Source organism: Vipera ursinii, assembly GCF_947247035.1.
Source record: "Vipera ursinii genome assembly, chromosome: Z".
Taxonomy (NCBI): Eukaryota; Metazoa; Chordata; class Lepidosauria; order Squamata; family Viperidae; genus Vipera; species Vipera ursinii.
Window position 1 is genome coordinate 102,443,864 of NC_139517.1, and position 22,009 is coordinate 102,465,872.

At 38.7% G+C, this 22,009-nt stretch overlaps 1 protein-coding gene across 2 annotated transcripts in view; it reads left to right on the plus strand.

Moving 5' to 3' along the window:
• Nucleotides 1–22,009, plus strand: part of DNAJC1 (DnaJ heat shock protein family (Hsp40) member C1) — a 131,730-nt gene that overhangs the window by 69,340 nt on the left and 40,381 nt on the right. For both annotated transcript variants that reach the window (XM_083377984.1, XM_083377985.1), the window contains exon 8: nucleotides 3,295–3,461. In XM_083377984.1, coding sequence (XP_083234110.1) covers nucleotides 3,295–3,461 — 167 coding nt within the window. The remainder of the gene's footprint in view (nucleotides 1–3,294; nucleotides 3,462–22,009) is intronic.

The following is a 22,009-nucleotide window of genomic DNA, read 5'->3' on the forward strand; positions in this document are numbered from 1 at the left end:
TAATGGGTGAATTTAATTCAGATGACCATCAGGTATACTACTGTGGGCAAGAATCCCTCAGAAGAAATGGAGTAGCCTTCATAGTCAATAAAAGAGTAGGAAAAGCAACACCAGGATACAATCCCCCAAATGACAGAATGATCTCAGTTCGAATCCAAGGCAAACCATTCAATATCACAGTAGTCCAAGTCTATGCCCCAACCACCGGTGCTGAAGAGGATGAATTTGACCGGTTCTATGAAGCCCTACAGCACCTTATAGAACTAACACCAAAAAATGATGTCTTTACCATCATGGGGGATTGGGATGCTAAAGTAGGAAGCCAGAAGATAACCGGAATAACAGGCAAGTTTGGCCTTGGAGTACAAAATGAAGCAGGGCACAGGCTGATAAAATTTTGTCAAGAGAATACAATGGTCATATCTAACACTCTTTTCCAACAAACCTAGAGACGGCTCTACACATGGACATCACCAGACGGTCAGCATAGAAATCAGATTGACTATATGCTCTGCAGCCAAAAATGGAGAAGCTCTATATCAGGGGTGTCAAACTAAATTTCATTGAGGGCCGTATCAGCATTGCAGTTGCCCTCAGGGGGCTGGGTGGGTAAGGCCAGGGTGGGCGTGGCCTACTGGGTGGGCATGGCTAGAGTGTGTATGGCCTACTGGGTGGGCATGGCCAGCTCTACATTGTTCGCATCAAGGGTACCTATGGGGGCCTGGGCAGGAGTGGGACAGATCTGAGGGTCTCTGGCAGAAGGAGGGTCTCTGGGCCAGGGCCAAGGCAGTGGGGGCCGTTCCCTCACTGTTTCCAGGATGGCTTCGCGGGCCACATGAAACCACTTCGCGGGCTGGATCTGGCCCCCGGGCCTTGTGTTTGACATGTCTGCTCTATATAGTCAGTAAAAACAAGACCAGGAGCTGACTGTGGCTCAGACCATGAGCTTCTCATTGCAAAGTTTAGGCTTAAACTGAAGAAAGTAGGGAAAAGCACTAGGCCACTCAGGTATGAATTAAATCATATCCCTGTTAAATATACAGTAGAGGTGACAAATAGATTTAAGGAATTAGATCTGATAGAGTGCCTGAAGAACTATGGACAGAGGTTCACAACATTGTACAACAGGTTGCAACCAAAACCATCCCAAAGAAAAAGAGATGCAAGAAAGCAAAATGGCTGTCTGAGGAAGCTTTGCAAATAGCTAAGGAAAGGAGGGAAGTGAAAGGCAAGGGAAAGTGAAAAAGAAAGATACGGCCAATTGAATGCAGAATCCCAGAGAATAGCTAGAAGAGATAAGAATGCCTTCTCAAATGAACAGTGCAAAGAAATAGAAGAAAACAATAGAATAGGGAGGACCAGAGATCTTTTCCAGAAAATTGGAGAGATGAAGTCAACGTTTAATGCAAAAATGTGCATGATAAAGAACCAAAATGGCAGGGACCTAACAGAGGCAGAAGAGATTAAGAAGAGGTGGCAAAATTACACAGAAGAATTATAAAAGAATGAGCTTAACATACCTGATAATCACAATGAGGTGGTCACTGACCTCGAGCCAGACATCCTAGAATGTGAAGTGAAGTGGGCCTTAGAAAAACTGAGCAACAACAAAGCTAGTGGAGGTGACAGTATTCCAGCTGAGCTATTCAAAATCTTAAAAGACGATGCAGTAAAAGTGCTCCACTCAATTTGCCAGCAAATTTGGAAAACTCAACAGTGGCCACAGGATTAGAAAAGGTCAGTTTACATTCCAATTCCAAAGAAAGGCAGTGCCAAAGAATGTTCAAACTATCGCACCATTGCACTCATTTCTCATGCTAGTAAAGGTATACTTAAAATCCTACAAGCTAGACTCCAGCAGTATGTGGATCGAGAACTACCAGAAGTACAGGCAGGATTTCGAAGAGGCAGAGGAACTAGAGATCAAATTGCCAACATACGCTGGATCATGGAGAAAGCTAGAGAGTTCCAGAAAAACATCTACTTCTGCTTCATTGACTATGCTAAAGCCTTTGATTGTGTGGATCATAACAAACTCTGGAAAGTTCTTAAAGAGATGGGCATACCAGACCATCTTATTTGTCTCTTGAGAAACCTATATGTGGGCCAAGAAGCAACAGTGAGAACTGGACACGGAAGCACTGATTGGTTCAAAATTGGGAAAGGAGTCTGGCAAGATGGTCTGGTATTGTCGCCCTGCCTATTTAACTTATATGCATAGCACATCATGAGAAAGGCAGGGCTAGATGAATCAAAAGTTGGAATTAAGATTGCCGGAAGAAATATCAACAACCTAAGATATGCAGATGATACCACTCTAATGGCAGAAAGTGAAGAAGAACTAAAGAGCCTCTTGTTGCGAGTGAAGGAGAGTGCAAAAGTTGGGTTGAAACTTAACATTAAGAAAACCAAGATCATGGCATCCAACTCCCTCAATTCCTGGCAAATAGACGGGGAAGAAATGGAGGTAGTGACAGATTTTATTTTCCTGGGCTCCAAGATCACTGCAGATGGGGACTGTAGCCAAGAAATTAAAAGGCGCTTGCTCCTCGGGAGGAAAGCCATGGCAAATCTAGACAGCACACTAAAAAGCAGAGACATCACCATGTCAACAAAAGTGTGTATAGTCTAGGCCAGGGGTGTCAAACTCAATTTCATTGAGGGCTGTAACAGCATTGTGGTTGCCCTCAGGGGGCTGGGTGGGTATGGCCAGGGTGGGCGCGGCCTACTGGGTGGGCACAGCTGGAGTGGGTATGGCCTACTGGGTGGGCATGGCCAGCTCTACATCATTGACATCAAGGGTGCCTATGGGGGCCTGGGCAGGAGTGGGATAGATCTAGGGGTCTCTGGCAGAAGGAGGGTCTCTGGGCCAGGGCCAAGGCAGCGGGGACCGTTCCCTCACTGTTTCCAGGATGGCTTCGGGGACCACATGAAACCACTTCGCGGGCCGGATCTGGCCCCCAGGCCTTTTGTTTGACATGTCTGTTCTAGATTGTAACTCCTGTTACTTGTTATTACTTCTGTACAGTACAGGGTCCCCAATTATTTATCTTGCCAAACCCTTTTTGAAACAGAAGTGTGCTATCATAATTCCAGTGATACTGAAATTCATTTCTGAAAGAACATAATACTTTGATTAATGAGGTAAATTTGCTGATTTCAAATAGCTCTTTTTTCTTTAGCTGTTGTCTATATTTACAAAAATAGCATCTTAGATATATTTGAGTGTAGTAGGTATCTTAAGCATGCTTTTTCCCAAAATTTGTCCTTTAAATTCTTTCTTATTTTTCACAGAGGAAAAAAAACCTAAAGTCAAGAAACCAAAATCTGAATTTCCTGTATATACTGTGGCTGAAGCAAATGCATATATACCATCATATGATCATGGAACTTCTATTGAAGAAATTGAGGAACAGATGGATGATTGGTTGGAAGACAGGAACAAATCATTAAAAAGAAAGGCAAGTATATATTTATTTTAAAAGGATAAAGAAGAGTGAAGAGCAGACAGGGAATTATACATTGATATGTTTATATTCTAATATTTGTAGGTTGCATTTGAGTAAGCAGTCAAAATAATGGCTATCAAATCTGACAGGCAGTCTCTCATATAGCAAGTTAAGGACTGAATTACTTAAGATATATTTAATATTTATAATTATATGTCTGAACCCACTATATTTTTGTAGAATAAATACAGTATTAGAACAGCTGTGCTAATTCTACACTTTGTTTTACTTGTTTTATTGTTTGAAATATTCTCATGAAGATGAGAAGTAACACTGAATGAACACTCCTTTCATCCTGGCACAAAAAAGAAGTGCGTAGATTTTTATTGAGCTCTGTGTAGGCAAGTTATTTGAATTATCGGAAAAGAGTTAGGTTTCAGTCCTTTAAACACCAGGTTTATAGTACATAAATTCTCATTTCCTTATATTTATTTTTCCAATTATCTTGATATATCAGAAAAAGACAAAAAAGGTATATTTCAAGACAGTGCAAAAGTTAATGCTGTTTCTATTGTAATTTGCTACCATATGCATACTATATTATATCTGGCAGTACAAATGTTAAACCTACCCCTGTAAAAATGCAAGTTGAAGTGCTAAGAAGTAGAAATGTGTAAGGTGAATCATTTGTTTAGAAAAATTGACATTTCTAAAAGATGAAAGACAAGTGAATTCTAGATATCTAACTCTGTATAAGCTCAATAAGAAAACCATGATTGACAGCAATTCATTTACCACACTTTAAGGAAATGAATCTTGGCTTCTGCAAGGAAGCCAAAATAACTGTTAGTCTTGAGCACATACATTGCCAGTTACCAATGTATGGGAAAAAAACTCCACACTTTTCAGAATTTAAAAACTATTAATGAGCTATATGTCTTTCAGAGGATTACAATATGTCATCTGGGTCTTCTTGATGACCAGTAATATACTTGGAGAGTTTCATTAAGATATTTCTAAACACAGTGAACTTTGAAAATATTATATATTGTTTTTTCTCACGTGGAAAGTTTCATGGTTGTAATTCTTAACCAAAATATATAGAAAGAAGTCTTTTGACCCATCTTTTTAAATAGAATAAATTTACTGTTAAATGCATTACTGCTAAGAAAACATCTGAATCAGCAAAATCTTTGCCTTGTAAGTTTATGTAAAGCTTTTGAATTATTTTAGCCAATTAAAAATTATTTCCATGCTTAAATTCAGTCTCTTGGTTGATTGAATGCAGTGCAACAATGCGACCAATACATTTGTTTCAGAATACTACAAAATGATGACCATAGCATATTATGTTCCTTTCTGGAAATAGCCAAGAAACCACATTTGGATGCAGTAATAATTTAATCACCTTTAGTGTTTCTCACTACATCTATAACACCTCAATAATTAGCATAAGACTGAGTGAAATAGTGAGTATCATGCAGGCAACAGGAAATCTAACTGACCTATATCCTATGCTGTTAAAATGATATGCTAATTCTATTTTTTTTAAAAAAGGTATTAAACTAAAGTATCATGTTTAAAGAATAACCAGACCATTCCACCTTTAATGATGGGGGGGTGAGGTGTTACCCTCCGTTGATAGGGCTCGCAACATGGGCGTCCTCCTTGACTCCCGGCTCAATTTTGAATACCATATAGGAGCCGTGACCAGGGGGGCTTTTGCCCAGGTTTGCCTGGTGCGCCAGTTGCGACCCTACCTGGACCGAGATGCCCTACGCACAGTCACTCATGCGCTCGTGACCTCCCGTTTAGACTACTGCAACGCTCTCTACATGGGGCTGCCCTTGAGGACCACTCGGAGGCTTCAGCTGGTGCAGAATGCAGCCGCACGAGTGGTGATGGGGGTTTCCCGATACTCCCATGTAACACCTCTACTCCGCGAGCTGCATTGGCTTCCGGTTGCCCTCCGGGTGAGATTCAAGGTGCTGGTAATGACCTATAAAGCCCTAAATGGCTTGGGTCCGGGATATCTGAGGGAACACCTGCTACCAGCATCAAGTTCCCTTCGTCCAGTGCATTCCCACAGGGAGGGTCTTCTCAGGGTGCTGCCGGTAAAAGATTGCCGGCGGGTAACGCCCAGGGGGAGGGCCTTCTCAGTGGGTGCGCCTGCCCTATGGAACCAGCTGCCCGTGGAGCTGAGGACTGCCGCGACCTCCGTTCATTCCGCCGGGACCTGAAGACCTGGCTCTTCGAGCTCTCTGGCCCAGGCTGAGAATTTTAATTTTAATTTTAATTTTAATTGGGGTTTTTACTCTTTCAGGGACTGTTATAATCTTTTTAATTGTTTTTAATTTTTGTATTTCTTGTTTTAATTCCCTGTAAACCGCCCTGAGTCCTTCGGGAAACGGCGGTATACAAATCCAATTAAATAAATAAATAAATAAATAAATAAATAAATAAATAAATAAATAAATAAATAAATTTAAACTTTGAAACTATATTTCAGATTCTTAGCATATGTATGTAAGATTCCATCTTTTAAAGATATCTCCTTAATATGACTTCAGAGGCTATTTTTAAAGATCTGGTAGGCCCGATTTCAAACAACCTGATGTTTGTATGTATTCTTGCCTTTCATCCAGAATTGATCCAGTTATCAACAAGCATTATTTTAGGTTGGGGTAAAATGAAACCACCTAAGGTAGTCCTCGAGTTACGAGTGTAATGGAGCCTGCCCATTCCACTTGTAACTCAAACACTCATAGAGTGAATCTCGTACCTCGAACGAGATCACTCCCTTGCTCGTTAAGATGCACACTGCTCATTAACCACACATGAGGTACCTCAAGATGGGGAAGGCCATGGAGGACCTAGTGATGAAACAGGCCCCCAAGGCTTCCCTGACCCAGTAAGATACCTCATGCTTCCCCCTCCCTTCCTGCCACGCCGGACTCACCTGGAAAAGATCCATCTCCTCTCTGCCATGGTTCCTGCTGTTGCCTGGATTTGAGGCCAGGGAACACTTCTACGCCCCCCCCCCCGTGGCCCAATCCAGGCTCCAGAGGCCTTTTCCATGCCGCTGTCACCCAGATCTGAGACCGGGAGACGCTTTGCCACCCCCTCTCCCCGTGACCAGATCCGGGCTCTGGAGGCCTTTTCTAGACTGCTGCCGCCTGGAAGCAGGCCACTGAGAGCTACATAAGCGTCCCCCTGCCTCAGATCTGGGTGGCAGTGGCCTGAAAAAGGCCTCCGGAGCCTGGATCAGGACCTAGGGGATGGGAAAGCATCCCCCAGCCTCAGATCTGGGTGGCAGCAGCATGGAAAAGGCCTCCAGAGCCTGGATCAGGCCACAGGGAGGTGAAGAAGCATCTCCCAGCCTCAGATCCACGCGGCAGCAGCCTGGAAAAGACCTCCGACACCCCAGTCAAGCCTCTAGAGGCACATGGAAGCTTCTACCGGCTTTGGTTTTGTTCTCTGTTGCAGAAAATAGAGGCCTAAAGTACCATGAGATAACACGAGATCAGTAGTGTGAGATCTCACCACACTGATCTCACATGATCTTGCGTTACTTTAGGCCTCCATTCTCTGTCAATGCACCGAAGGCCTGGAACAGCCAAGAAAGTGAAGGATCTCAATCTTTGAGGGTGAGTATTGTAGGCCTGGTGCCTAGGGAGATCCAGGTGGGGGTGTGGAACGAGGGAATAATCGGGGTGAATGTTGCAGTGCCACTGCGGTTGCTCGTAAGGGCGAATGACTGCTGTGGTGCGGCAACATTTGTAATTTCGGGGCATGCTTGTAAGCACTAGGGGGCACTCATCACATAACTTTGAACGAGCATTAAGTGAACGCTCGTAACGGGGATTACCTATATAGTTATAATGCATATGTATTTGCATGAAATAACAGCAGTTTTGAATCTCAGCCTGTGGTCCGTGGACCCCTAAGGGGCCGCACTGTCATCATAGGAGATCCTCAAAGGCTTGAAGAAATGTTATGATTTAAATCTTGAGTTGTCTTGGGATCTGTGGTCATAGTCTTTGGCCACAAAAGGTATTTAAAAGGGATCCATGATGAAGAAAAGGTTGAGAATTGCTGCTCTAGAGTATCTGTTGCAGGTAGCCATTCAGACTTTATCTGAAGACCTATGACATCACATCATATGACAACCTGTTCCACTGGCTTGATCAGCCTATATGTCTTCAGATATTTAAAGATCACTAATCCTTAGTCATTTTTTTCCCTGAAGGCTAAACATACCTATATCCTTGAACTGTTTCTTATAGGACTTGGTTTCAAGACCAATTACTATCTTCATAGTCCTCATCTGCAGTCACTTCAATTTATCCTTATCCTTTTTTAAATTGTGCTGTCCATATCTGGGCACAGAACACTGAATAGTATTGACTATATAGAGTGGACTAAATTAATTACATCTGTAAAACCAGATTCTCTAATCCTGTTCATGCACCTAAAATAAGCACTGCCATTTTAACAGCTGCATCACACTGCTTGTTGTTAGTTGCGAAGTCGTGTCTGACCCATCGTGACCCCATGGACAATGTTCCTTCAGGCCTCCTTCTCCTCTACCATCTTCTGGAGTCCATTTAGGCTCACGCCTACTGCTTCAGTGACTCCATCCAGCCACCTGTTGTCCTCTCCATTTCTTCCCCATCTATTTGCCAGGAATTGAGAGGGCCGGATGCCATGATCTTGGTTTTCTTAATGTTTAGTTTCAACCCAAGTTTTGCACTCTCCTTCACTCGCAACAAGAGGCTCTTTAGTGCCTCTTCACTTTCTGCCATTATAGTGGTATCATCTGCATATTTTAGGTCGTTGATATTTCTCCCGGCAATCTTAATTCCAACTTTTGATTCATCTAGCCCTGCCTTTCTCATGATGTGCTCTGCATATAAGTTAAATAGGCAGGGCGAGAGTACCAGACCATCTTGCCGGACTCCTTTCCCAATTTTGAACCAATCAGTGCTTCCGTGTCCAGTTCTCACTGTTGCTTCTTGGCCCACATATAGGTTTCTCAAGAGACAAATAAGATGGTCTGGTATGCCCATCTCTTTAAGAACTTTCCAGAGTTTGTTATGATCCACACAATCAAAGGCTTTAGCATAGTCAATGAAGCAGAAGTAGATGTTTTTCTGGAACTCTCTAGCTTTCTCCATGATCCAGCGTATGTTGGCAATTTGATCTCTAGTTCCTCTGCCTCTTCGAAATCCTGCCTGTACTTCTGGTAGTTCTCGATCCACATACTGCTGGAGTCTAGCTTGTAGGATTTTAAGTATAACTTTACTAGCATGAGAAATGAGTGCAATGGTGCGATAGTTTGAACATTCTTTGGCACTGCCTTTCTTTGGAATTGGAATGTAAACTGACCTTTTCTAATCCTGTGGCCACTGTTGAGTTTTCCAAATTTGCTGGCAAATTGAGTGGAGCACTTTTACTGCATCGTCTTTTAAGATTTTGAATAGCTCAGCTGGAATACTGTCACCTCCACTAGCTTTGTTGTTGCTCAGTTCACTTCACTTCACATTCTAGGATGTCTGGCTCGAGGTCAGTGACCACCTCATTGTGATTATCAGGTATGTTAAGCTCATTCTTGTATAGTTCTTCTGTGTAATTTTGCCACCTCTTCTTAATCTCTTCTGCCTCTGTTAGGTCCCTGCCGTTTTGGTCCTTTATCATGCCCATTTTTGCATTAAACGTTGACTTCATCTCTTCAATTTTCTTGAAGAGATTTCTAGTCCTCCCTATTCTATTGTTTTCTTCTATTTCTTTGCACTGTTCATTTAAGAAGGCATTCTTATCTCTTCTAGCTATTCTCTGGAATTCTGCATTCAGTTGGGTGTATCTTTCTTTTTCTCCCTTGCCTTTCGCTTCCCTCCTATCCTCAGCTATTTGTAAAGCTTCCTTAGACAGCCATTTTGCTTTCTTGCATTTCTTTTTCTTAGGGATGATTTTAGTTGCTACTTCTTGTATGATGTTGCGAACCTCTGTCCATAGTTCTTCAGGCACTCTGTCTATCAGATTTAATTCCTTAAATCTGTTTGTCACCTCTTCTGTATATTCATCAGGGATATGATTTAATTCATACCTGAGTGGCCTAGTGCTTTTCCCTATTTTCTTCAGTTTAAGCCTAAATTTTGCAATGAGAAGCTCCTGGTCTGAGCTACAGTCAGCTCCTGGTCTTGTTTTTACTGACTTTATACAGCTTCTCCATCTTTGGCTGCAGAGCATATAGGCAATCTGATTTCTGTGTTGGCCGTCTGGTGATGTCCATGTGTAGAGCCATCTCTTGGGTTGTTGGAAAAGAGTATGTGCTATGACCAATGTATTCTCTTGACAAAATTCTATCAAGCTGTGCCCTGCTTCATTTTGTACTCCAAGGCCAAACTTGCCTGTTATTCCAGTTATCTTTTGGCTTCCTACTTTAGCATTCCAATCCCCCATGATGGTAAAGACATCATTTTTTGGTGTTAGTTCTATAAGGTGCTGTAGGGCTTCATAGAACCGGTCAATTTCATCCTCTTCAGCACCGGTGGTTGGGGCATAGACTTGGACTACTGTGATATTGAATGGTTTGCCTTGGATTCGAACTGAGATCATTCTGTCATTTGGGGGATTGTATCCTGGTGTTGCTTTTCCTACTCTTTTATTGACTATGAAGGCTACTCCATTTCTTCTGAGGGATTCTTGCCCACAGTAGTATACCTGATGGTCATCTGAATTAAATTCACCCATTACTGTCCATTTTAGTTTGCTGATTCCTAAGATGTCGATGTTCAGTCTTGTCATCTCTTGTTTGACCACATCCAGTTTCCTTGATTCATAGATGTTACATTCCAGGTTCTTATGGAGAAAAAATCTTTACAGCATCGGACTTTCCTTTCACCACCAGATACATCCACAGCTGAGCGTCCTTTCGGCTTTGGCCCAGTCGCTTCATTCTTTCTGGCACTACTAGTACTAGCCCTCTACTCTTCTCCAGTAGCATATTGGACGCCTTCCGACCTGAGGGGCTCATCTTCCAGCGTCATATCGGTTTTCCTTTTAGTACTGTCCATGGGGTTTTCATGGCAAAGATACTGGAGTAGGTTGCCATTTCTTTCTTCAGTGGATCACGTTTTGTCAGAACTCTCTGCTATGACCTGTCCGTCTTGGGTGGCGCTGCACGGCATAGCTCATAGCTTCATTGAATTATGCAAGCCCCTTCGCCACAACAAGGCAGTAATCCATGAAGGGGATTACACTACTGGCTCATGTTTAATGTGAAGGTGACAAGCATACCCAGATCCTTTTCGTATGTACTACTGCCAGACTCGGTTATCCAATGCTATACTTGTGCCTTTCATTTTTCCTACACAAATGCAGAACTCTACATTTCTCCGTACTAAATGCCATGCTGTTTATTTCAGCCCACTGGCCATGTCTGCCCAGATCTTTTTGAAACTTCAGTCCTTCATTTAAAGCAATGTTCCTCAAACTTGACAATGTTAAATGGGTGGACTTCAACTTCTACTGGGAGTTGGCTGGTTGGGGACTTCTGGGAGTTGGAAGTCCATGCATCTTAAACTTGCTAAATTTAAGAAATACTGATTTAAAGTTTAGTCATGCCCCTCAGTATTTTATCACCTGCAGATCTGAGAAGTGCTTCTTCAACTCTTCCATCCAGGACAATCTCAAAGATTACTGAGAATAGAGTCATGAATCCCTGTTATTGCTTTTAGTGCCCAGCCTAGGATGTAATATGTTCGGTCCTGGAGATTTGAATTCAAATCCACAATATCTTGTCCTGTGTTCTACATGGCAATCTTTTATACGCTTAAAGACATTTCCCATATCTCCCTATGGCATTCTTCTTCTTAATCTTTTTTCCGTGCTCCTTTGAGTACACTCCTGTATATTAATTTCTTTTTAAAATGTGGTGCCCAGAACTGAATACAATATCCTAAGTATGATCTGATCAGTGCAGACTTTGTTTCATTAAACCAGCTTCCTTTTTTGACATTTTTATGCTTAAAAGTAGTGTGACCCAACTTAAAAAACAAAGCAGTAATTTGGGGAGAGGGGAGGGGGAGGGGGGTTGTATTCAAAAATGTATTGTAAAACTTTTCAATAAAAAAAAACAAGCAATAAGAAATTTAGTTTCAGTCAGTAGGTTAGCAATTAAATATTTTAGAAAATTAAGGAAAAAATCCATTATGTTATAGGTGTACCTTTTTGTATATAATAAATGCATACTTTATTGCACTTAGTATTTATATGTAGATTTTTGAATTTCAGTAATGGCCTGGATGTAATTGCAGAGTTAAATAATTGCTCAAAATTTAACAAAAGATGCAGGAAATGTAATGGCTAGAATCACAAGCTATTTCTAATTAATGAAATCTGTGGTTTCATTAATACTACTTTAATATAAATTAAATACTACTTATCACTTTTTTTATTCCATTCCTAGAAGCAGTTTCTCCTTTTTTAAAACCTCCAACAACACCACAGTGTGGTATAGTCAAAAAAGAGATTTGGAGTAGACATTGCTTTTTTACAGTGTGAGCATTCCTAGTGTTCTAAAAATTATAATTATAACAATTATATTCCATAGTATCTTTATTTTTTTCTTGGCCAAATGCACTATTTTCTTAGAAAATCAAGTTTCTCCTGAGTGTCTCCACCAAGTTGTTTTTGTTTTGCTGTGCGTGATTGTGTAAAAACAATAACTGGGTATAACCTATCTGGAAGGCACTGGTCTGATACAGACTATGTTAACAGCTAATCTAGATTCAGTTGATCAGACTGAAATGGGAAGGAGGATTTAGTCTTGGAAATTGTGCTAGCAATTGTGCTATAATTATCACTGGGACAGGTAATATTTTGTAAATATGAAAGAAATAATACATTTGAAAAAGTATTTGTTGTGTTTGGTTAATCATTGATGAGTACATAGTTTATTAATAGTATTTCAGTTGGTTAATATTGAATTACACATATGCATATGAATAAGCAGGACAACCAGTTTTTCTGAAGAGGAAGGTAAACAAATTTCTTGAATGTTTATGTAATGATGAAATGCATCGGAGAGAGAGGGAGGGAAGGAGGGAGGTAGGAAGAAAAGAAATATTTGCAAAATATTAAAAGTCATGTCTTAGCAGAATTAATGGAGTTTGCATTGTATAAGATAGATAAAAGTAACAGTACAACTCCCACTCCCAATAAACTCATAAATCATATTTCCCAATTAGCTCAAAGTGTGGGCTTTCTCCTCAGCTCCACAGCCCGCCAAAACGTAATCAGCTTGTCCTTGGGTTCCCACAGCAGCGTTATTATTATGGCTAGCTGAGCTTACATTCCAACACACACACACACACCCCTGCCACTGCACTTGATATCTAAAGTAAGAAAAAGCGAGAAAATGGCTGCATTTTCATCAGTTGTCAGAGCGGGAATATCCAATGTTAGCAGCATTGACATCAATCTCTAAATGATATGGGAAAACATAATATTACTGGTTTTTTATGCCGCCCATCTCACTGATACAGGGACTCTGGACAATTTACACTACTATAGTAAAAGTTAGAAAGTAGAAAAAGCCATTAAAATAGAATAAAAAAGTTAAAAAAATAAAATTAAAAACGAAGATGATGGGCAGCCTGGGGTAAGGTAATTCCTCAGATGCCCTGGATCCATGCCATAAAGGACTTTAGAAGTAGTAACCAACATCTTGAATTGGACCTGGAAGCAAACTGGCAACCAGTGCAATTCTCATAACAGCAGTGTCACATGTGCCACCCATGTGGCCTCCAGAACTATCCGCGCCACTGCATTCTGTATCAGTTGTAGCTGGTACAGAATAGAAATAATAATATGGCTAGCAATATTGCTGTTAGTGGGGCTGCCATATCTAGGCTGCACAAATTCAGATGATTATTAGAGAACATGAAAGAAATACTGAAAGTCCAACTTGGAAGGATGGTGCTATTTCATTTTTATATTTTATATTAGATTAAAAAATGATTCAAGAGCTTCTCCTCCTTTTTTCTTGGCATTGACAGTGAAATCTGTCCTTAGTTTTGGAAGAAAGTAAAACGCTCTGTATGAGCTCCAACAGTATAAAATGTATCATAAAATTAATCTAATGTAAATAATATTTGAGCATAGTAGATCTAAGTAATGTCAATGGATTGAGCATCAATATTTTAAACAGTTGTAACTGGTGAAAATGTGGTTTTATTCTATGAAAGCTTTTACTCTAAATTAATCTACTCAATATTGTCAAGTTTGCAGAAACAGCAAAGATCAAAAATAATTATCTTAATTATGGTCCATCTAGAGACCTGGTGATGATTCTCAGGAGATAGGAATGCCAGAATTGATATGTTATTAATTGGACTAGCTTATAATAGCCTCAAAATAAAAATGTGATAGTAATGTTTGTTTTAATAGATGAAAAAAACCAGAATATTCTTCACAGAATCTGTTCGTATCAATCATGTTTGTTGTACCAAGCTACTAGGGATTTTTTATTCAGCAGTGTTCGCTTTCTGTCATTTGATGGTTAAGGTATTCAGGGGTTCTGTTAAGGGGGTGGCGGCTGAGAAATGGTTTGAGTGACAGAGAAAGCAATAATTTTTCCTCTGACTAGAGCTGGATGAATTTTGTTATGTTGAAGTTATCTCTCTCTTTTCTTGTCATGATTCATAGGCTCCATCTCTTTTTCCTTCTATTTCTAAGAAAAGGCAGTTTGGCTTGTTCTACATACAAGGCTTGTTAGATTAACTTTGTTCTGTTCTAGTTCTAGCATTTTTATAAAAATGATTGTTAAATTGTACTAATACAGTTGAAAAATTATGTTGCAGATCACTATTTGACACTTGAGCTTTGCTGTTAAATTTGTTGATTTAGAAAGTTAACAAAATTAAGTTGTTGATTATATGATCAAATACATTAAAGACCTGTGTCATCTCTTTAAACATGCTTTCAGAGAGTGAGACGTTATAGGGCAAGACAACAAATCACTCTGGAAAGCCATGTGCTTAGAAAAACTAAAGTAGTAAACCAATTTCTTCAATTGGTTCACTTAAACCAATTTAACTGAAGGTAATCCCAATTTTCCATCTGTCATGGTCTACCTTACTTCAAAAGGTAGGTCTGGCTTTTTAAGGAGCCATTATATTTAATATATGGGTACAGCTGAATTTAGAGTTAAGATTTGTATGAAATGGTTCTGGTACTAAAAACTGGATTCAGATTTCAGGTCAAATAATCATATTTCACCTAATAATAGGTATTTTTTGTTACCCAAAAAATCCTAAAAGAACAAGGAGAATATGAGTAAATTTGAATAAATGAAAACAACAGGAGTGGAGGGGAAAAGATTAACCCAATGATGGTGAGTGCTGGCCAACAGCACTATTCTCAAAATCATGCCCATTACCATGTGATTATTAGAGGCTGGAGGCCATGTAGGAATGGGGTGAGTTCTTGCATGGCTTCATGAGCCTCTGGAAAATCACATGAGTACAGGGTATGCTTCCAGAGGGTACTGGAGGCGGCAGAGGCTGTGGAAGAACATTTTTCAAAGCTGCTTTAAAAATGAAAGCCTTAGGCAATCTGGAGCAGTCTCAGGTAGGCTACAGTTATCTGTCAACAGAAAGTGTATCATTGCAGAACTTGGAAAGCACTGGGCTCTGCGGGCAATAGCGCTGGTCCCCAAGGCTCATGCTTCTTGGATAATGGTGCAAAGTGGCTTTTTACACTGGCAGTGATGGCACTATGGCTGAAATCAGGGCCTGGGCCTTCACTTCAGAACCAACTGCTGCTATTTAGCGTGGCTTAGGGTGGGGGAATATAAAGAATTGGGTTTTTTGTTCAGGTGTGTGTGTCTGTGTGTTTGTGTGAGAAAGAGAGGGAGAGGGAAAAAGAGAAACTGAGACAGAGATCAGCAGAATCAAATTTTTGAATTTTTCACAAAAAAGTTTGCCATCACTGGACTAGGCCAATAGATAAGGGGAAAAAATGACATAATTCAATTGTTTTTTAAAACAAGTTCAGAAGTATCAGGTATTCAAATGTTAACAAAAAGGAATGTAATCAGTCATTGCTGAGCATCTGCTATTTGCTTTTTGGGGGGGATTTTATTTTTTTATTTTTTATTAGTTTTCCAATATTACAATAGTATCTTTAAAAAGCAAAATGGTGTCTGGGTTACAATAATTCCATTTCAGACAAACACATATTATTACAAATCTCCAAATTGTTGTAACCAATACTTCCTCTCTCTTATTTCTTTTAATACAAATTATCTCTTATCTAAATTAACATACTTCTCATTGCAATCCATTAGTCATTTAATAGTTTTCTTATATTTGTCAATACTTTAGTATATTTTATATTTTAACATTCCATCTTTAAAACATCAAACACCTTATATATTTTTCTAGTTTTAATTTTACATTGATATTAAAATTAAACATTTAATATTTCTCATCTTCATATTGCTAAATAACCTCCTTTCCCTTTACACAATTTTTCCAATACCTAGTAATGCAAATACACTTCTTATTTATCTCATTTCCATATCAATGTTAGTAGTACAATATTAAAATGGTAGTCATTAGGATACCAATTGCAAGGAGGAGAAAGAGGAGGAGGACAATATAATATTCTTATTTCTCATTTATAGTTTCCACATATTAAAAATTAACCAAAATTTCTTCCGTTTCAACAGTAATACATCCTTTCATGTCACTACATCCAAGTATATTACTTACATTCTATCATTCTTAACATATATACATCTTATTCTATGTCATTTAAAGAGCTCAATATTTCAATGTTAGTATTCATACATCTATGTTTTTTTTTAATTAATCAGCATTTTTATCTACTCATCAAAACAATCTCTCATAATCCAAATACAATCTTGTCTATTTTGGTATTATCTATTTCAGGCCTCTTAAGAATGTCCATATTTCTTCAATCTTATTCTTGCTTTCTTCCTTTGCCATGTCATTTTTCACTTCTTTGCCTCAGGGTCATCAAAGCATTCTTGCGTTATATCATATTGAAGCATCCCTCCAGTCTCCATTTTTGAAGAATTGAGGAGTCTGTTAATAGCACCAAATCTTCTAATTATTTTTGCCTCTTGATATAATTGTCGTGGACTGAATAAATTATGATCTTCAAAAATCTGTATTTGTTGAATATTTAATTCTTCTGCCAATGTATTTGATTGTTCAATTTCTTCTGTTAAGTTTTGTCCCGATAAAATATTAGTTGTAGTCACAGTTTGAGTTTGTTTCTTCGAGATGCTTTCTAATTCTTTTCCAAAACCTCTTATTTCATCACCAGCTGTAGAAAGGAACTGATATGTTTGGTAAGATATTTCCCACATAGCATAGATTTGTTTTTGAAACTCTTCCATGGTGAAGTTTCACATCTGGTGTTCAAGGTTAATCTTACCTTGTTTTTCTTAAATATTTTCTTGATTTTTTTTAAAGAGAAAGTCAGATTGCAATTTCAGGTTTAGCCACTGGGTGTCCCCCAAGCACTTTGAAAGTTCTTTTTTTTTAGTCCATTTCTTTTTTCAATGTTTTTTTAAAAACACACCCCTGAGCTTACTTGCCACTTATTTGAAAGGAGGGTTGAATTCCCCCCTCCCTCTCCACAGGGGGGAAGGTACTTAGCAGCTTATTTAGGTGAAAAGATTAAGGTATAAGAGAGGAATTTTACCCCCGTCTCCTCCACGCTGCTTTAATGTTGCCTGATGGTAAGTTTGACTTGGCCATATTACTATGGCCAGTCTTTTGTCCGCTGGTACAAAGGGAATGCAGGCACTAACAGAGGGGTTGCGGCTCTTCCGCGTTTCTGCAAAAGCCCCTTCTATCTGGTCGCCCCTCCAAGGCGGCTCTTTGGCCCTTTTAGGACCCCCCCCCAGCCATGCGAAAACTGGACGTGGAAGACGAGAGCCTCCTCCAGACGTCCATGTCGGCTGGCTTGGCAAACCAGAAGTCAGCATCTGCTATTTTCATAGGACCTATGTCCTAAATGAATTTCCTTAAGAAGCAAATTGAATGAATTTACTGTATAACAAGAAGCAACCAAAACTATTAGGTGGCTTAGGCACCTTTTCCTAGGGGAAAAAGGCAGAACTCTTTGTTGAGTTAAACTGTGATTCAGCTTTTATTAGTTTAAATAAATATAGCAGGGTATATATCAATTGTGCTGTGTTAATTTGGATTAGGATTAAGTGTTAATGGAAACCCAGTGGAGATACTCATGTAGACAAGCATCCTTCATTGTCAAAAAGGTCCTATTTGCTTAAAAGCTTCTGCACATAGAGTTCCCACTTGCTCTCCTGTGGATGTTTGTGTGTATGTGTCTCATCTTGCCCAATCAAGTAACACATGGAATATTCTTATAATGCCTCTAACTCAAGAACAAAAATGGAGAAAATTATACTTGTGATTTTGTTTCTGCTCTTAACTCTTGCTGTATTTCAAAACATTTGTTTAAAGAAAATAAAAGTATATATTGAATAGATAAAACTATTTGGATTTCGGCATTTTACACAGAACTTCCATTGTTTTTTGTTGTTTATTCAATCAAAAGTTTAATATGTTGGAGTTTAATTTTTTTTTGCATGATAGGAAAGAAAAACATGTTAAAAAGCCTTATTTATTAATTCCTTTTTACTTAGTTGTTTTAATTGATTAGCCTTTAATTGGTTAGACAGCAGAGGCTAAGATGCTGATCTAGAAACTAAGAGACTGTTACCCTGCCTTAGGTATGAAAGTCGGCTGGCTGACTTTGGACCAGTTGCTCTCTCGGCCCAACCAACTTCACAGGATTGTTGTTGTGGGGAAAATAGGAGGAAAAAGGAATATTAGACATGTTCACCGCCTTGAGTTATTAATAAAGTAATAAAAGGATAAAAGTCTAATCAATAAAATAATAAAATGGGGATATGGTCACACACTGTTCTGTCACTGTATAAGCATAGAGTGTAAATTAGTTCACCTTTTGATAGCACTATGCCCCTAGCTTCTTGCAAAATCTTTGGATTTATTATTTTTTTCTTTAAAAGCATCATCATATCATCGTTATCATCATCATCATCATCATCATCAAACAATTACATTCTAAACAACAGATTAAAAAACCTGCCTTCCCATGTCCTTGGAAGGATTCAATAGACACAGATACCAAATCCTGTCTAAACATTTGGCTGACAATGTGACCAACCGTAATAATAATAATCAGCAACTTGTATGTCTCCCGATTGTGGGTGGAATTTGTATTGTTGGAACCATTTAGAAGATATCCAAAATGCTGATCCAGAAATTTAGTAATATGTTTTCTTGAGAAATTATTTGATTGGGTGATATATTTGTTCCTGAGCATTAAATCCCATTTTATGATCCCATCTATTGTATTTTTAGAGAAATTCAATAAAATAAGTACAAAATATATTGTAAGAGATTTTTCTGACTACATTGTTTTTTCTTGTTTCATCTGAATAAATGATGTGGAGATTGCTAAAGTTTAACTGTTTAACTTTGTAGGCCTGGTAGACGACTTTCTACCATTGTGATCAATTTAGTAAACATTTTCCAGGTAAAATGCCTTTTATCTGTTCTAATTCTAATGCTTGGGGATTAGTTAACCTTTGCAAATTCTGGTATAATTGATCCTTCCCACATTTCCTACATTCCTCTATTATTCACCAGCTTTTAAACTTATTGGATATTTCACTGTCAGCATAAGTGAAAAAAATGATCTTGATCTTGATATAAAGAGCAATTGAAAGACGAAAAAATTAAATTAGTTATTGAATATAAATTTTTGTTCAGATTAACTTCAGATTTACAATTTTGAATGCAAACATCTGCAAAAAGATATGGATTCAATACCTGTATCATCTTTTTGTTTTTTATTCAGAAGGTATGTCTGAGTATGAGGATATTTGATCTGTATCTATACTGTCTGATTAAATCAGCTAGAGAAGTTCTAATTGAATGAGGCTGTATTTTTAACATCATTTAACCATGGTGGGATTCTTTTGTGTGATCCCTGTGATGAATAATGTCAACATTTCAGAGCAAGGTTCTAAATTGGTGGTGGGCCAACTCTGAAGATTAATCTACATTTTTTCAATATATCTTATTTGGAACCTGTAGCAGGTTTGGTTTACCCTAGCTCATCAATTCTAGAAAATGGATAAAAAAAAGAAATACATTAGCTTTGGTTCTGCTAGATCTCTCAACAACATTCAGGATCAATGAACATCTTTCTGGTACTGTTTCTTCCTACAGGTGGATTTTACAGGCTACCAGGAGTACTTTAATAAGGACAGGAAAGATACCCCAAGGATGGTTAATTTCCACAGGACCCAGCACCAGGATTCCTGGCCAGTAAAATTTATATTTTTAACACTTTTTGAATGGGTCTGCTCTCTGACTGAGCTTGGCTACTGAATGTTTTTGCCAAGTGTCAGGACAGTGATCTGATGTCCAAGCAATTGTTTTTTTTTAGATCCAGAGACAATGAATACTCCAGTAAATAAAAGAATTTTAAGCTTTATTATTAAGCAAATGGATTGAAAAGCATAATATAAAAAGCATATGTACCAAGCAAGATAATACTCAAATCTCTTACAAGGTACCAGGAGCTCTTTAGTAATGACAGGAAAGATACCCCAAGGGTGGTTAATTTCCACAGGACCCGGCACCAAGTTCCATATAGAATCTCCCAACAAACAACAATCCCAAGGTTTCTATCAAACCTGCCACCATGATTTCATGGCCTTCTGTAGTCATGAGACTGCAACACCTGATGGCCCATGACTAAAAACTCAGACTTTCACAGAGAAGAAAAGCTGTTGCAGCTATGTGAAGATTTCCCCCCTCCCCTTTATTCAATAAGCAGGGGTGAAAAACAAGGAGGGTAGCTCGGAAAGACAACCAGACCTCTAGAAAGTTCTTAATATGAAGGAAAAACCAGACCTATAGGATCAAAGGTCTAGCCTCTTGTGCAAATAAGCACTGATGATATTATCTAGTTGGGTAATGAAATATTGGCAAAAAGCCAACCAAATTTGGCTAGCACCAAGAACCCCAATTGCTTTTCAAATGCCACCGGTGGGCATTTGTACATTAAAACAAATGGAGGCTTCAAGGGACATTCAGATCATTTGCAAAGGAGAGGGCAAAGATTGTTTACCTACTGCATCTCCCAATCGTTTAATTTTTTTCAGTGGGATTCTTCAGAGCTCATTATTAACCTTTTCAAAAAAAAATATGAATTGTCTCCAAACTACCATCCATTCAATGCATAATTATGATAAAGTTAGCATACTTTTCAGTTATAAATAAACTTTCCATTTCTCCAGAGTAAAGGCTTGTGCTGACCTCGACCTTCTTTTTCTTGTTTGGAATCATTTATCCACCTCTATATTGGGTGACTGTTTTAACTGTGACTGGGATGATTCCCTTGATCTGTTGTGGTGCACAGAAAATTGCCAGCAATTGCTTTTAAAACACTTCTGCACTTTCAAGAACTGTGACCAGAATCCTATAGGCCACTTCTTTTGATTAGAGTCAATTTGTCACAGATGTACGTCCATCCTGTGTGACTTCCACTGCCAGTTTTAAAAGATTCCCTTATTCTGGCATTTATAAAGAAATAGCTTATTAAACTAAAATATAACCTAATTTAAAGCATCGTCTTTCCAATTTCATACAACCTCCTCTTTCACCAACCAATGAAGGAGAATCTACTTTACCTTGTCAACTATAGTATGAGGTTAAACCTATATCCTTCTTGACCATAGGACTCTTCAATTTTTTTGCTAGTGTTTGATCTGTCGATCATTAGAATTAACTACCCATTCTCAGGTGAGCAAATCAAAATTTACCAAGCTGGGAAGAAGAAAACCTATGGATATTCTGTGCTTGAACTGCTTCCACAGCCAAAAGTTGTTTTAAATTTTTTTCAGATAGCCTATATCAGCCCAGGGAGACTTTGTCAAACATTGCCCAAAATATATTTTCTTTTCACTTTTATTCATTATATGCCATGTTGAGGCCTAAGTAAAATCCAATAAACTTTTCCTTATAATCGATCTTGAGTTTAAAAGCTAAAACAAATGAAGTCACCACCATTGCTTTCATTGTTTTCAATGAGAACTTTCCTCTCCCCTTGAAAATACTTTTGGCTTTCCTCATCATCATTTGGGATTCTCTCTTTTCTTTTACTTTTTTCTGTCCTTTCAGCACTTTTACTTTCCTGATTTCTTCTTCTTGATGCTATAAGCAAAGACACCTTCAACTTTCCTTTCTTCTAGTCTTGGTGTCTCTTTCTTTTTTTTTCCTTCTCTCTCTTCCAGCAATTTGCATTACAGCCAGTAATGGACTCCACTTGGAAGGGCAGGGAATTGTTAGTAAAAACTAGAGGAATGTAAAACATTCTTGGGGTTGCATAATAGTTAAGCAATAGCAATAAGCAGACTTGCTTTTCAAAGACTGCCTAGGCCTCCTCAAGAGGAGCAATCA